This window comes from Dendrobates tinctorius, unplaced genomic scaffold (genome assembly GCF_039654945.1).
Source record: "Dendrobates tinctorius isolate UK_male_01 unplaced genomic scaffold, ASM3965494v1 ptg000070l, whole genome shotgun sequence".
NCBI lineage: Eukaryota > Metazoa > Chordata > Amphibia > Anura > Dendrobatidae > Dendrobates > Dendrobates tinctorius.
In genome coordinates, this window is record NW_027361738.1 from 63,019,848 (window position 1) to 63,036,889 (window position 17,042).

General features: G+C 37.6%; 1 protein-coding gene across 1 annotated transcript; it reads right to left on the reverse strand.

Annotated features, from left to right (window-relative positions):
* Window positions 1-509: 509 nt before the first annotated feature.
* On the reverse strand, window positions 510-15,811 carry LOC141095883 (mycocerosic acid synthase-like polyketide synthase). The gene is made up of 6 exons (XM_073582258.1): window positions 15,754-15,811; window positions 13,187-13,340; window positions 11,642-11,802; window positions 9,576-9,779; window positions 7,250-7,431; window positions 510-6,581 (listed from the first exon to the last, which is right to left on the reverse strand). Exons 1-6 carry the CDS (start codon window positions 15,809-15,811, stop codon window positions 1,128-1,130), a joined length of 6,213 nt encoding a protein of 2,070 aa, XP_073438359.1. The 3' UTR covers window positions 510-1,127.
* Window positions 15,812-17,042: the final 1,231 nt, after the last annotated feature.

Consider the following 17,042-nt stretch of genomic DNA (forward strand, 5'->3'; position numbering starts at 1 on the left):
CTCCCTCCCTGCCTTCAGCGGTCACGTGGTACCGCTCATTACACTCATGAATATGCACATATTCATGAGTTTAATGAGCGGTACCACGTGACCGCTGAAGGCAGGAAGGGAGACTGTGGGAGATGCGGGGCTGCAGAGACCGCGCCGGGGGGGTAAATATGATCTCTGACACCCCCGCCGACCCCCAGGTATATGACTCGTGTATAAGCCGAGAGAGGGACTTTCAGCCCAAAAAATGGGCTGAAAATCTCAGCTTATACACGAGTATATACGGTAATTTATCTGTATGCTGCTATTAAATACTTTTTTATTTAGTACTAAAAATAAATAAAAGGTATATTTACTGTGAAGTAATGTTATCACACAATCAGACTGTAAAAATTTCAAGTAGAGGGTTAAATAGTTTTATTAAGGAGATTATAAACACAGAACTTGTAGTTTATTTCAAATATTTATTATCACAGTACAAGACAAATATTAACATTTAAGTCTAATTATAGGTATTCACATTGCTTACAAATGTTAAATATTATATCAAAATACTCATCTAAATGATGAAAAAAACATTCCTGCATATTTCTTAGGTATCCAGAAAAATCATCAGATTTGTAGGGTTTTTCATATAGACTCATAGATTCATGTAGCAAAGATGGAAAATGGAATATGTTATATACACGTTTAGCCACATTTAGAAAACTTTATACAGTATATAAGAGATCAGAAAATCATGAAAGTTTACTTTGATAATTGATGAAAAAAATCAGTGCCTAAATTTAAAATTGAAAAATAAGAATTGATCAATATATTAACATTACTGACTGCTCTGGTCTTTCATGTACGCTCCTTATCCAGAACCGACAACTGCAGTATTAACGTAAGATCACTATAGACAGAATGTGGCCCCAGCTTTATTCATGGCTCAGAAAAAGAAAGACAAGCGTATTAAGGAGTTTGGTTGTAATAAAATATACTGAGATGTTGACAAAATCATCAGAACATACATAAAAAGTTGACTTGCTAATTTATGGTAAAATCACAATGTATTACTGTATATTAATAAAAGTGCACAAAATGCTATAAAACAAAGTACGTCCATTAGTTTAGTTCATTTATTTACAACTTCCATATCACAGATATGTTTCTTCTATTATTTCACTACTTTGCTCTTTTTCATCCCAAGTTTCTTTAACCAGTGACACCAAACTGGAGACTGTTGTGCTGGGATCCAGTAGTTTTACCAGAGGTATATTCACATTCTTCTCTTTAAAGATACGACTTTGTAATGTCATGGCCGACATTGAGTCAATCCCCAGAGAACTGAGAAGAGTACTGCTACTGATGTCATTTGAGCTGACTCCCGTTAGCTCCGTAACTACTGACAAAATGTAATCTCCACTGGTTTCTCTATTGCCATCAGCAGGTTGTTTTTCCTTAGGAGTTTGCTCCCAACTCTCCTTCTCTTCCATTATCACATTAATGAACCGTTTCGTCAGACCTGGAATATGTGACAACATGCTTTCATACATGTTTTTGAAGTTAAATTTGACAATTGCTTGAATTGAATTGTTTATTTGAAGGCATTTCTTCAGATACTTGTGAATTTCCACAGTATTTAAAAGGAGTATTCCTTTTGCTTCTAAGAGTTTATGAATTTGGTGCTGATTGAGTAAAACTCCAAGGTTGAGGCCACCCCAACAGATCGATTGTCCACAAAGTCCCTTATTCCTTCTGTATTGGCAGAACATGTCTAGAAAAGAGTTGGCAGCTGCATAATTTGCTTGTCCTGGATTTCCAACAAACGAAGCAACAGATGAATAGCACACAAAGTAGTCTAGTTTCATGTTTGATGTGGCAAGGTGAAGATTCACTGCTCCATCTACTTTTGGGCTGAGAACTTTCTCAAAGTGAAGCAAATTTAGGTTCTGTAGAATTCCATCATGAAGAACAACAGCACTATGGAAAACGCCTTTTACTGGGATATTTGGAAATATTGTTTTCATTAATTCCATAGCATATTTTACTTCAGTGTAGACGGAAATGTTACATTGTATGGCAACTATCTTGGCAGCTTCCTTTTGATTCTGAACCGCATTTAATTGTTGTTCCATTTCTGGGTTTGGCTTTCTTCTTGATAAAATTGCTATATGGCTACCACCATTATTGACAATAAATTTCACAGATTCGAATCCGAGACCAGTCAGACCACCTGTGACAACGTAAACTCCATTATCTTTGAAAAGCATTTGATCAGGTGCTGACATTGGTATCTTGGAGATAGCATTGGTTAGCTCAATTACAGGTAAGCACTGGGTTACAAAGTAGCTGGTTTCTTTAATATCCAAGCCAGGTTCATTTTGAGACAAAACTTTTGGAATGACAATGTTGGTTTCTGAAGATAGAGAATAAAGCCACCTGTGCAATTCTTTTGCATTCTGATGTAAATATGCCTTCTGGAAAGGAGCAGAAATATCAAGCAAGTGAATGTGAAAGTCTTGATTGCTGCTAAGAATTAGATTGTGCCAGTTTTTACCATTTTTATGATCAGATAAAAATACCAAATCTTTAAGAAGTGGTAATGTATTAAGCATTTCTATAGGGACAGCTCCAGCTGTTGGAAGAATAACCATGGAAGTGCACTGCTTATCAATCACACTACTTCCATCAGATATCACTGTTTCCCAACCAGATTCTTTTGCCGTCTTGGATAAAACTGTGCATAAAACTGACTTTACCTCAGATGTTAGAATAACAAGTTTAGGCTTATTCTTTGCACGTGGTAGCTGATTGTGCAGAATTTCCCAGGACAAGATAAAGAATGAGATACAAGGTGCATTTTTTATCAATGGTACTTTTTTGACTAAGTAGCACACATTTTCTGGAAGAATGACATTACAGGCTGCAGTCATCGGATAGCAGGCCACAACTCGATCACCAACGTGAATTTTCTTAACAGCTTTGCCAACAGCAGTCACTACACCGGCGAAATCAAGAGCAACGAGCTCATGCTTATCAATAGTCGAAGAGTTCCAGTACAGAGTATTCCCATATTTCCAGCTTGAAAGGCTAACAGGAAAATAATCATCTGTGTGGATGCAAATTTGATCAACACGAATCTTTAAGTCTTGGCTTTTAAGAATAGAAATATTGAAATGAGTTTGTTCAGCAGAAATTTTTGCCACCGTATAAGGCTCCGACGTGTAAAGGGTAAAATTATCAGATTTTATTTCCTGTGTTCTCCTTTCAGTGATGGTGGTAGTAATTTCACCTTTGTAAATTGACCCTTCTTTAATCCTGATCTCTGGATACTCCTCCGGATTATAGTGAAGAAGAACCTGGGCTAATGCTGCAACATCTTGGGAAGTTGAGGAGCTAACATCGATCAGCTGAAATGTTATTTCAGGTATTTCTAGAATACATGATCTTGTCATTCCGACAAAAGCAAATCCAGGGTTAATGCGATCAACAGTATTGTCAACAGTTCTGAATGTCACTGTCCGGATGGAAGGCTTGGGGGTCTTTTTTCTCATTGTTAAAATCAGCTCTTGATAGACTTCACAGCATTTTGCTAGATATTGTGTAAGATTATCTGGAATATCTTTAGTTAATTCTTGGATTCCCCACATGAATACAACATCTTCGCAATCACTATTAAGAAGCTTATGTGCTTGAATATCCGAATTCCAACTGTTGAAAGGAATGTATTTCATGTCATTCTGCATGTAGTTTGATAACTTTTCACCTATTCCAAGATTGTCAGAATAAATCAAGAACTTTGTCTCCTTTTCTGATCTCTGACTGAATTGTGAATTCTTTGTCCAGTTTACTTGGTAAAAAGTGTTTTCTATTTTATTTGCAGTTTGTTTTACAAATGTCAACTGAGCACTTTTTATTTCTACTAAAATGGAGCCGTTGATATCTGCAAAACATCCGCAAAGTTCAATGTACTTTTCTGTTGTTTTTATAATTTTCATATAAATAATCATTTCTTCTTGAAGAGGCTGTAGCATTGTTAAACTTCCTATGGATGATGGGAAGAGAGCTGAGTCTTTCGTTCCCGTTCCCACACAAACTACCATTTGAAGGAAACAATCTAAAATGACTGGATGTATGTGGTACTCGTACATTGTTTCCCTGACTTCTTCACTCACTGTTATTCTGGCAATTCCTTCATTAAGATCTTTTCCATAATGAACATCCCCCAGCTGTTTGTAAGCCTTCCCATACTCAAACCCAAATGTGGAGAGTTGTTCATACACATTTTCTGATTTGAAAACTGAAGTACATCTTTTGAAGATTTGTTCAGCTGAGATTTTTTTGTCTTTGTTCAGTTTATAGTTATGTTTTTGTATTTGCCCACGTGCAAAAACATGTGATGTTCGAATTTCAAATAGGGTTGCTTTGTCTTCTTGGCGCAACTTAATTTTTAGGTCCACAGAGTCTTGGTGGAGAACACAAGGGCTGGAAAAAGTTGCACTGATTTCCAAAGAACTTAATGGCAATTTAGGTTTAAAGCTGGTAGCCGCAGCTGCCAATCCAAGTTCTACATAGAATGCACCTGGAATAAGGGCAGAGCCTCCATTTTTATGTTCATAGACATATGGTGTATTGACTTTTGAAACCTTGCAGTGGAAGTCAGACAAATCTTCACTCAAGCTGTGGATTAATGGATGATTGGGACTTGATGATGTTTGGCTCCCTTGTCTAATCTTTTCATATTTAATATCTTGTTTGACACAATCAAATTGATATCTTGGAATTGTTGAGGGTGAAGATTTATAGGCATCGAATACCTTACTCCAGTCAGGATTGTATCCTTGAGTAAAAAGTGACATCAGCATGGAAAAGACAGTTTCATATTCTTTTTGGGGCTGTATAGCAGGTAATACTGTTGTTTTTGCGCCTAAAGTTTCAATGATGTTCCTTTGCAATGCTCTCCGAGGGCCTATTTCAATGAACAGTGGATTTTCTTTATCTATTGCTGAAGCTTCTACAGCTTGTTGAAAAGCAACTGGTTCATGAATATTTTTAGCCCAATAATCACCACTGGTGAAATCTCCTTTGGATGCTAGCTTACCTGTCACAGTAGAAAAAAGATCAACTTCCATGTTTTTTTCTTTCAAATCATGTAAAGTCTCTTCTACTTCATGTAATATAGGATCCATCATTGGGCTGTGGTATGCTGCAGGAACATTTAACTTTTGGAGAAATATTTTCTTTTCACTGTAATTTTTGGTCAGTTCCCCATGAAGGAGTTCTACTGAGTAAGAATCGCCCGACAATGTGCATGAAGTAGGACTGTTGTAAGCAGCAATGCATACTTTTTCTTTGTATGACTGAACTATTTTTGATACTTCAGTAACTGGTAGATTGCTAACTACCAGCATACTACCTCCGGTGGCTTTGCATTGCAGCATACTTCTGTAATAAATGACTTTTACAGCATCTTCAAGTGAAAGAAGTCCAGAACAATGAGCTGCAGCAACTTCTCCAACTGAGTGTCCAACAATGCCATCTGGCTTGATCCCCCAATGTGTCAGAAGAGCCATTAATGACACCTGAATTGTAAAGAGCAGCAGCTGGGCCACATCCGGTCTTGAGAAATCATCAAACTCTGTCTCTAATAACTGCAGCACAGAAATGGAGGTGTAAGCTTGGATCAACTTATCGATTGCCACACATTTTGCTCTAAACACTGGCTCATGTTCAAGTAGCATCTTACACATTCCTTTATAAAGGACTCCATTCCCACAGAATATGAACACAATATGAGGACTGGATTTAACCATAGGAGCCAATTTGCTCACAGCTTGTAGCTGTTGGTGTAAATGAGTTATAGAAGAGGCGAGAAATGCTGTTCTGTATTTGTAATTTAGGTGACTTCTCCTGCAAGCTGCTGTGTAGACCAGGTTCTCCAGGGATAATGATTTTGTGTTGCTTAACTCTTGTTTTGTATCTTCAATACAGAGTTGAAGGGAATTGCTGGAAGCTGCTGATAATATGAATAATTCGGCTGGTCTTTTTGAATGATACTTAGGGTAGTCTTGATTATCTTGCTTGACAACAACATGAACGTTAGTTCCTCCAAACCCAAAACAATTTATTCCTGCCATTCTTCCAAATTTGATGTCCTCTTGCCATTTTTCAGAACTGGTTGGAATTTCTAGATTGGATTCCTCAATGATTTTGATGCCATTTTCTTTAGAGTAGTGTAACGATGGTGGAATAATTTCATGATGCATCATGAGAAGAACTTTGATCAACCCAGCAGCCCCAGCAGCAGATTCAGTGTGACCAATATTTCCTTTAACTGATCCAACCTTCAGGGGCTTCATTCCATCACAGCGATTTTTCCCAATAACATTTCCTAAGCTGGCAGCTTCTGTTGGGTCACCAGTTGGTGTCCCAGTGCCGTGGGCCTCAACATACTGTACAGAACATGGATCTGTCCTACTGTAGATATGCTGTAATAGATGTTCCTGCTGATGTTGAGATGGTCTTGTGATTGGTGATACAGAGTGTCCATCTTGATTTACTGCACTTGCAGTTATTAGTCCCCAAATTTTGCAGTATTCTTCTTTAGCCTGAAAGAAATGTAAAAAAAAAAAGTTAAACAGAATTCCCACAGGAAAACAAAAATGAAAGTGGAAAGTAGGATAAGAACAGTCACATTAATGTTTAAATGAACATAAGAAAAGCAAAAGTCTCACTAAAGTATTGGTCACTTTGAAGAAAAGTCTATGAAACTTAGTCAGAGAGCAAGTGAATGATTGCAATTAAATTGAAAAAAGAAACAAACTAAAAGTAAATGATAACTGGAGAGGCATAAAAAGATTCATGGCACCCAGATCTCACCCAGTGTCTAGGTCACACATAATGAAGACTTGTTTCCAGTTTCTGGTGATTTCACAAGTTTTCAATATGTATCTGAGTACTCCACCGCTTTATTCTCTTTCTATTGAATCGTAGAGAGAAGACCTTAAAATATTGTGGGCATGTTCTCAACCTGGATATATGACCTGTGCTATATGAATATTGTTATAGTGGGTCTCACACAATGTCATGATGTTATGAGTCCTAGGAAGCAACAGAGACAGGAGGAGCCGAATTAAATATATTGGCCGCAGAAATGAAGTTCGGCTGCAACAGAGGCTTAGACATGAGGTCAGATCTGAATACCTTGATTCTTTTTACCCATCTCTAATAATAAGAAAAAATGGTAGAAAATATTGAGACTGTAAACATCTCATACCTTTTTTAAAGGTTTTAGAAGAACAATACCACATCCTTCTCCTCTTCCATATCCATCAGCTTTATTGGAGAAAGGTTTACTAATACCATCAACAGAAAGCATTTTCGCTTTGCAAAGTGCAACAAATATGCGAGGTTCAAGGACACAGCTGACTCCGCCACATATCGCCATCTCACAATCACCTTAAATATAAAGAAATGAATGTATATATAAAGAAATTAATGTATAATTTTAACATAAATTAAACAGAAATGTACTTATGTACAATACTGCTCACTATTTGAATTGAAAACTGACTTTATGGGAGACTAGAGATGTTTTATGACCTCCAAGATTCGTTGTTACTGAAGCAGCCCTGATAGTACTAGCAAGATTAACCAAAGCTCCAAGCAGATTCCATATTTACATTAAACCATCATTCTGGTTCTGGGTAGATATCAGAATTTAAGCTTACACTGAAGTTAATGCAGAAATCCTAGTTACAAACTATTTCCTTCAGATCACCCTTTTTCTTGCCCTTTTCCTCCAAAATACATAATATATAGTACTCACAACAGGCCCCTCTTTCCCCAGTTCATACAGCAGGGTCATCTTCCATTCCCTTTCTACTCATGTTTCCTTCTAAACTTGTGCTAACAGTACATTATCCCTCCAGACTTTCCCACAGTAATCAAAGCTGTGTCCACTTTTATCATTACCCTTTGCCAAGCCCAGTCAGTACAATAAAGGCCCCCATAGACAGTAGATAGAAAACTATTCCCCCATACATAGAAATACTCAACTCTTTATTAGAGAGGTGGCTTTCTATTAGAGAGCAGCTGCCAGACTCCTCCAGCAGTGGCTTATCTTCTAAAGATAAAAAAAGATCCACAAATGAAAATCCAACAGGCTGGATCCCTCTCTCCCCCAACATTCTCCGTTAGGCCGGTGTCACATTTGCGGTTGTGTCCGCAGCGCTTCTGACGCATACATCTGCATGTGTCGTGTTTTCCAATCTTTAACGTTGTGGACGCAGGTACATGCGTTTGTATGCGTTCAACCGTGTTTGCTTATGCATGCGTCATTTCGGGTTGTGCGGCGGGGCGCGGCTAACGCAACATGTTGCAACTTTGGAGGCAGCAAAATGCCGCCTCCAAACACATGCAGACGCTTGCGGAAGGAATGCGTCTAAACAACGCATTACAGTCTATGGGAACGCATGCATTTGCATACGCAAGAATTTGCATAAGACACGCCCATTGGGCGTGGCTTGTGTAGATTCAAAAATTCACCGGGAAAATAGCACTTGCCAATCGTTTGCATGCGATTGCGGACGATACGCTGCGTACTCCACCAAAAATGTGAACCTAGCCTTAGGTGGATTTAGGGCCCCTACACAGTAGACTGTTGCATGATCAGCATTTTCAACCATATTTCATAAGGCATATTTGTCCATTGAAATATGCATTGAATCGGTAATAAACAACCATACATTCAAACCAAAAGTAATGTTATTGAAGTAACACTAATTAACAGAGCAAGGCACAATAAAAAAAACATGTAAAAGACAACTATAAAAATGAATAATAGAATTAAAAAAATTGAAAACAAATTATGGACAAGAAATGTGCTGATGGGTCAAGCCAAGTAGACAAAGGGATGATATAACGCCTGTAAAGGCTCACAAGAAAACAAACTGTAAATAACTAAATATAAAGAGTATAAACAAAATATATATCCCAAAGGAAATATATAGTGTCAATGGCTGGAAAGCCAAAAGGTAAATAAATCAAATGCATGTGCCATTTATTCATGGCTCATGATGTCTGCTGTCCTCCACCTTCATTTAAGTCTGTGTTTTAATCTTTGTCTTTTACGTGTTTTTTATTGCATCTTGGTCTGTCAATTGGTGTTTCTTCAAAAAAATTGCTTTTGTTTTGTATTAATGATTGTTTTTTGTCCATTCAATGCAAAAAAATTTAGGTTTTGTTATTTGTGTCTGTTTTGAATTGATGCTTTATTGCACCTACATTTTTTCTATTGGGTTATTTCCTTTTATTATAGGTCCAGGGTTATGATACCCAACAAAATATCATGACAATGCAGGGCCTAGTTAGTGCGAAAGATGCCAGAAGCTGAAGAAAGACACAACACCATATATAAGAAAAGGCCAGACTGGAATGAAGAATATCACAAGAGCAGTGATATGCAGTGGGAAAGGGGAGGGCTGGGCTGTAACTAGTATGAATTTGAATTTTTTGTATAATTTTTTATAATCTTTTCTCCATATGGAGTTCATTCTAAAGACAGATATCTATTCAGTCTCGGTCTATTTAATTGTTTTTACCTTGTCTGATGGCTTGGCATGCATAATGCAAAGCAACTAAGGACGAAGAACAGGCAGTGTCAATTGAAAGGGATGGTCCCGTCAGATTAAAGCAGTATGATATCCTGTTAGCAGCTATGCTCGTTGCTGTCCCAGTGCCATTAAAATGATTAATGTTATCTGGAGAATTATTATAGATAGTCTCGACATCTCTGTTCATGAGACCTGGAAACATATAAAATAGTACATTATTCTGAGCAAACATCTTACTCATTTATTTACGTATTCTGTAGTGGATTAAAAATATTGTAATGAGCACAAAAAGGTAAAATTCTAATAATTGGCAAAGTGCAACGTAGTTAATGAAAGGCAGAGCAAACAGTAATGGAGGTGATGATGACATATAGAATAGCTGTTTTGGCATAGGAGAATGGAGAACATTTGATTTAGTTTAATCACCCAGAGATCAGAAAGATGCCCACGGCCCCAGAATAAAACGCTTAAACGGGTTTTCAAGCTATGAAAACCAATGTTGCGTTTTGCAGTTTGCTTTAAAAAACAGACCGTACTTTACTTCCCCGGTATCTAGAGCTGAGTATTCACTGTTGCTCCCAGTGTCTGTTATTTTCTGAAGCGCCGACTTTACGTCAACAGCACAGCAGCTCCGAGGCTTGTGCCATAAAATCAGGCAGAGCCGAGCTCACTGGTTGACTGCAGTGCTGCCAACATGACCCAATGCGGGACCCAGGAAGGGGGAGTAAAACAATCTGCAGAACTTTATATCAGTTACCTTGATATGACCTCTACATAAAGGGGCTTTAAACTATTTAAGATATAATAATATAACCCCTGTTGGTTTTATCTACAGGAAATCTCGGGACCCTCTATCATCTAGTTCATGATGAAGACTGAAGATGGACTAAAACATGAGTAAAGAATGAAAAGTATAAAACCGTTCAAATAGCTAATGGTAATGCGTAATACAGTTAAAAAAAACAATTGTAGTGAATTTACTAACCAATGAACAATCAGGAGTGTGCATAAAAATCACTAGGTCCTGTAGGCAATCTTAGCATGGGTCTCACAGGTCACAATTTTTTTACCTTGTGAGCCACATTTCATTCTGAAAGTTGGTCTCTAGCTCCAATCTGTGCTAAAAAGTTAAAGAAGCCATATTGCAACCAACAATGGATAACTAGTTTTTAAAGTGTTATCACTAGTGGTTAAAAGGTTATTCTAGTTATATTGGTTCAGAGGGTGAATGTATTTACTACTCTTTTTTTCTGCTAGATACATATGGCCGTTGTAAGACTTGGGCCACATAGCTGACGGGTGCAGGATACGTCTAGTATTTATTTGCACTAGTTGGTGCCTGGACAACTGGCATTTCTAAGGTAGTATTAGCTGTCATATGTATAATACAATGTCAATAGTCATATGGGTTCAGTAGGCAATACACAAACCTTATGTGATATGATACACAAGAGGGTTATATTGCTACTATAGCTTTGATTTATTTTTTGCTTGATGCCGTGTATGTCAATTTTACCTTATATCTCATCCTATATGATATTACAGATACACTAAGTATACCCTTTTATGTCTCATCATAGTAGGTGATTTGTATGTTTATATCTACTGCAGTTGTGTGACTATTATACTTCACTTGGCACACACATATACATACTACCTATTAATTACACTGTTTGCTTCAGGTTCACCCACCCATTGTTTCATTTGTGGTGTTTTTTCTGTTGTTAAATATGTACAATATATATATATATATATATATATATATATATATATACTTGATTGTCTAAATAAAGTTTTTTGCCTTTTTAACCCTGGTCTTTAAGGCTTTTGTTAGTATCTATTTCATCTATAAGATTATTTATAAAGTCGTATTCAAAATTATACGGAAGACTTTAACTAAATAAATCTGTAGCTTGAAAGATCAAAGTGTATGGGTGCCCAAATTCGGGCCGTTTATGGCACTATGAGTGTTGTCTAGGCAACTTACTTATCTTACCTTTGCAAACTTTTTTATTATTATATTTCAGGAAAATTGTATTTAATAATTTTCTTACCTATAAACACTCCAGTGTTACTTCCATGTATAGTTTCGTAGGCATAGCCTGCATCTTCGAGAGCTCTGTATGTGCATTCAAGCAGTAACTTTTGTTGCGGGTCCATATTTTCAGTCTCCGATTTATTAATTCCAAATACTTTGTTGTCAAATTCATCAATCCTTATTAATTAATAAATAAAAAGGTGTTTTTAAGATTTTTAGATGTATAAAGAACTTCTTTACAGTTTAGATATGCAAAGGTATAATGACATTCTAACATCACTATTACAATTCAAACCCATCATAATAGATTAGTTCTAAGCAGTTTTTCAAGTTAACAAATTGCCACGTATTACAAGCTTTGAGCACCAGAGCCTCTCTCCTTAGAAAATGATTCTAATATTCATTTTGGAATTATCCCTAAATAATATGAAGCGTATATGAGCTATATATATATATATATATATATATATATATATATATATATATATATATATTTTGTGTGGTAATTTTTTAGCAAACAAATTTTCTTTAAAAAATACATGTGCTATTGTCGGTTGTTGTAAGCAGAAATTTAAAGTTTCTTATTAAAATTTGAAAATATAATTATGGAGGATGTTTGCACTTTATTTTAACACCAAAAGAGCTTCTGCTTTAGTTTTTTCAACAGGTCTATGTTTAGTTAACTCTAGAAAAAGGAACTATTTCAACTATTTCACTCGATATATTAATACATACAATACATACATGTCACGAATCACGATCCATTTTTGGATCTGTGGCAGATCTGGATTCTCACATATAAACTTATAGATTGTAAGTCCTTATAGATTGTAAGCTTGCGAGCAGGGCCCTCACTCCTCTTGGTATCTGTTTTGATCTATGTGTTTATTGCTATGCTGTAATGTCTATTGTCTGTAGAAGTCCCCTCTATAATGTAAAGTGCTGCGGAATATGTTGGCGCTATAGAAATAAAATTATTATTTTTATTATTATTATTACATAAAGATGTAGCTCTACCAGTACAGTATGCCTGTAAAGAAGAATACCAATTAGATCTTTAGAAAAAAAGCTTCACAGCTGAAGCTCCAGCCTGATATGCATTGATTGTGAGTTTGAATTATGAGACAGACCACTCTTAAAGATAATAATTCACTACATATGAAAGCAGAGGGCTCTTTCCCCAATTACCTGAGTTGGAGAAATAGAAGGATCTACACAGGGAAAAAATGGAATGATCACAGCAGCATTGAGAAGTCTGAGGTGTGACTGGATCTCCCTTCCAACAAGCCCCCATTCAGCTGAACAGACTATGTCAGGCCTCTTCTTATTTGTGCCAAAGTTTTTAAAGTGTCACATGATGTTTGGTAAAATTGGCACATGTTAAGATATTGCAATTCTATCTGGAAATATTACTCTACTTTTTACGTAATCCATACTGGAGTGAGTTTGCAACTTTTTTTGTGACACTTTAAAAAGTCACAAACCAAAAAATGGGAATATCCTAAGGACCTGCCTCTTTTTAACAGTTAATAATAAAAAAAATTCCTCCCAGGGAACTTACCCATTTACAAAAGCTGCTCGTCTGGTATATATTTTGCCTGGTTTGGTTTGATCGGCATCATACCATTTTTTCAGATCAAATCTTTCTTCTGGTATCTCTGATGCACAATTTTTCCCATTAGAAATAACTTTCCAAAAATTGTCAATTCCTTCACCTAGTAAATGAGCATTTTAATATTATCAAAGAGAATTGCATCAAAATAATTTTATCACACAATAGTCGATAATTATAAGATAAAATAAACTAAAAAGAAAGAAGAAACTTCTGCTTTTTAATTTTATTTCCCTTTTATTATATATTTTCAATTTATGTTTAAAATATATTTATATTTCTTAGAATAAGAAATAATAAAAGTCAACCAATAATTTGTATGTAACCCAAAATTATTTGTATTAAAAAATATAGAATTTATCCCACCAAAAATTCTCACATACTACTATGTTTGACATAAAAATAAAAACAGTTCTGACTCTTGGAGTGTGGAGTCGTAGCGCATAAAAACTACTTTTTTCTATTTATTGTACTATTGTGCAAAAGTAGTAAAACATATAAAAAGCTGAACATATTTGGCATCACTTCAATTACACAGACCTGAAAGATAAAGCTAAAACATGTTGTTCATGCTGCTTGGTTAGCAACAATAAAAACAGGAAAAAAGACAGAAATTGCTGCTTTTTTCGATTCTACTCGAAGGCTGCTTTAAATTTTCATTTTGACATTATGGAAAAAACAACAAACTTTTGCTATGCAGCATAAATAATGTCTTTGTAATAATTTACACAACAAATGAAAAAAGTTAATGTTAAATACAGCAATGCAAAAATACAAAATTCTGTTAAAATTCTCATTTGCTCAAATGCACTTATAGCTCACTTTCCCTACTTGTAAAGAATGCAAGTGAGGACGGCAACTCATTTTCACAAGGAGCTACATGAGAGACTGTGACTATTGCAGAGGGCAAAACCAACAGGCCGAATGGCCCTGTCTGACCGTGCAGTAACATAGTCTATTCATACCACAGCTCCAGGTTGGGGAGGAAGGAGGGGACAAAAGAGGAGATACAGACACTAAAGGGGGTTTTACACTAAGCGATATCGCTAGCAATATCGCTAAAACGTCACTGGTTTTGTGACGTTATAGCGATATTGCTAGCGATATCGCTATGTGTGATACTTACGAGCGACCGGCTCCCCCGCTGTCCATCGCTGATCGCGCGAGAATGTCCGGCTCCATTTCTCGTCGGGCGCTTCCTGCTGGGACCTCCTGCTGTGACGTCCAGCGACGCGTGGAGGCGGGCGGGAGGACGCAGGATCGCTGTGTGTGAATGGTAAGTATCGTGCGCTGCGTCGCTGCTGCATCGCTGTGAGGTCTTTCTGTATGAAAGCTCACTAGCGATCATTTAGCGATGCACCAGCGATCCTGACCGGGTCGGATCGCCGGTCGGATCGCTGGTGCATCGCTAAATGTAAAAGGGCCTTAAAGCATGCGATCACAAATGTTGCTTTTTGTGAGGTAAATCATTTTTAAAAACAGGCAGGGAAATGTTTTACCTCACAGAAAGCAGCATCTGCAATTCCAAGCTGTCCTGTCTGTATACTCTCCTTTGCTTCCGTTCCTGTTCAGGAGCTGTGGTATTATCAGACCATGTCCCTGTGCGACCAGACACAGCCCTGCAGCTCCCCTGTATACAGTTCGATTGATGGGCAAAAAGATCCTCCACACAAAATGATGATCCCACAGCACCCCAAACACTACCATAGTTCCCAAACAAGTATGATGTCCTCCCACCACCACAGTATGAGGGCCTCCACAGTTTCTCCCAAGTACTGATTTGTGCTAAAACAAAATACTTACCTAACCTCGTTCTCGCTGATGCACTACTTTACTATACACTGTGTGGACTGAGGCTGCACACCGCAGGCACGATCTAGTGACGCACTCACTGCCCTGAGACTTAGTTCCATAGGCTGGATAGTGCAGGAAGAAGCCGATGGCTCCCTGTTCATCAGTATCTGCATTTTGAGGATGCAGATACCTGTGGCACAGATGCCAGGTAGAGGGATGGCCATGGGGTTGGATATGCCACTGTATACAGTCCTTTGGCTGTCCTGTTTCGCTGGACAGGAATAGATGAAAGCCCGTATGGGGCCCTTGGGCCGCACTTTGCCAAGGTCAGTCAAAGACACATGGTCGTCCTCTCTATAAGGTGAAAAAAGGTTAACTACTATTTCCAAGCTCACAGAGAGCTAGCAATGAAAAGAAAAAGGAAAAACCTAACTGAGCATGTTTGATTAAAGGGAATGATCAGAATCACTGGAGGATGTGTTTCATAGCAAAGAAGGATAAACAACAACCACAGCAACTTAGGATAGGATATGGGTTGAACTAGATGGACTTAAAGTCTTCCTTCAACCTTAATAACTATGTTACTATGTTACTTGCCATTGGTTTTAAAGCTGGAAGTAGTGTAGGTTTGCAAAAAATTGGTTCAATTTGTACATGACAACTAGTATGCCATCAATTATACCCCTTTAAATTGTGAATCATGGTTTATAACACTCATTTACCTCCAGGGAAATTGCATCCTATGCCAACAACTGCTATGTGATCTTCTCCCTCCTCCATCCTGATCCTCTAGTTCTGAAGAAAAAATAGGCAGAAGATTAGCATATTTTCGTCTTACAATAGAAAGCAATTACGGTAATATATCTACCATTTTGCTGAATGATTAATTCTGGGGGGGGGTTTGTTGTTGTTAAGTTGATAAATGCTACTGGAGTGCATCTTTTCATTTTTTCTTAGATAAAATAAGTTCTGCTGTTATATTAACATTTTACACTTTTCTAATTCCCACTGTGAAAAGGTGTGCTTCTAAGATATTTTTAAGCAATTTAAATTATCCTTGGATATAAGGACACTCATGAACTAAGGGTATCGTTACACGTAGCAATGCACCAGCGATCCCGACAACGATGTGGATCGCTGGTGCATCGCTAAGTGGTCGCTAGTGAGCTGCCACACAGGCAGATCTCACCAGCGACATGGCAGTGGTCGGGGGTTGCTACTTACCTGTCAGTCGAGGCGATCCTGACATCCTCCCGCCCGCGTCCACGCGTCGCTCGTCGGCGCCACAGGAATCCCAGCAGGAATCGGCCGACGAGAAATGGCCCAGGCCGTTCTCGCGCGATCAGTGATCATTGCGGGGGAGCCGGTCGGAGGTAAGTGTCACATGTAGTGATATCGCTAGCAATATCGCTGCTACGTCACAAAACCAGTGACGTTACAGCGATATTGCTAGCGATATCGCTACGTGTAATGGGCCCTTAAGGCCTATTTGTAGAACACTCGAAGCGAATGTCCAATTTTTATCACATTCATCTGCTCTGTGTGTCTTGTCTCCTAAGCTGCTCTTTTGAGCGTTTTTGAGCACTTGGTGTGGGTCACAGGATCCAGACCCACACTAATCTACTTGCAATAAGTAGATCAACTTCATATACAAAAATAGGATCAAATGTTTAGTTATTTTAAAGTTAAAATAAATAGTTTAAGCTGCCACTAGTGTGATTTTAAGAGCTTATCTTATATTATTGCTATCAAGATCAACATCCTATTGAAGAAAGTATGTCAAGAATTATTATTAGTGATAAGAGCAAGAGCTTGTTATTCGAGTTTGCCGATGGTGCTCGGGTATGCGCTGAGTATCACGGATGCTCCAGTGAGATGTTCTCGTCCTCACAGCCTCATTTTTCACACTTGTTAGAAGCTACAAAACATGCCTGATAAACATACAGTTAAACAAGTGGCTTCAGGAAGGCGAACATTTCACTTAAGCACCCTCGCTGCTCAGTGTATACCC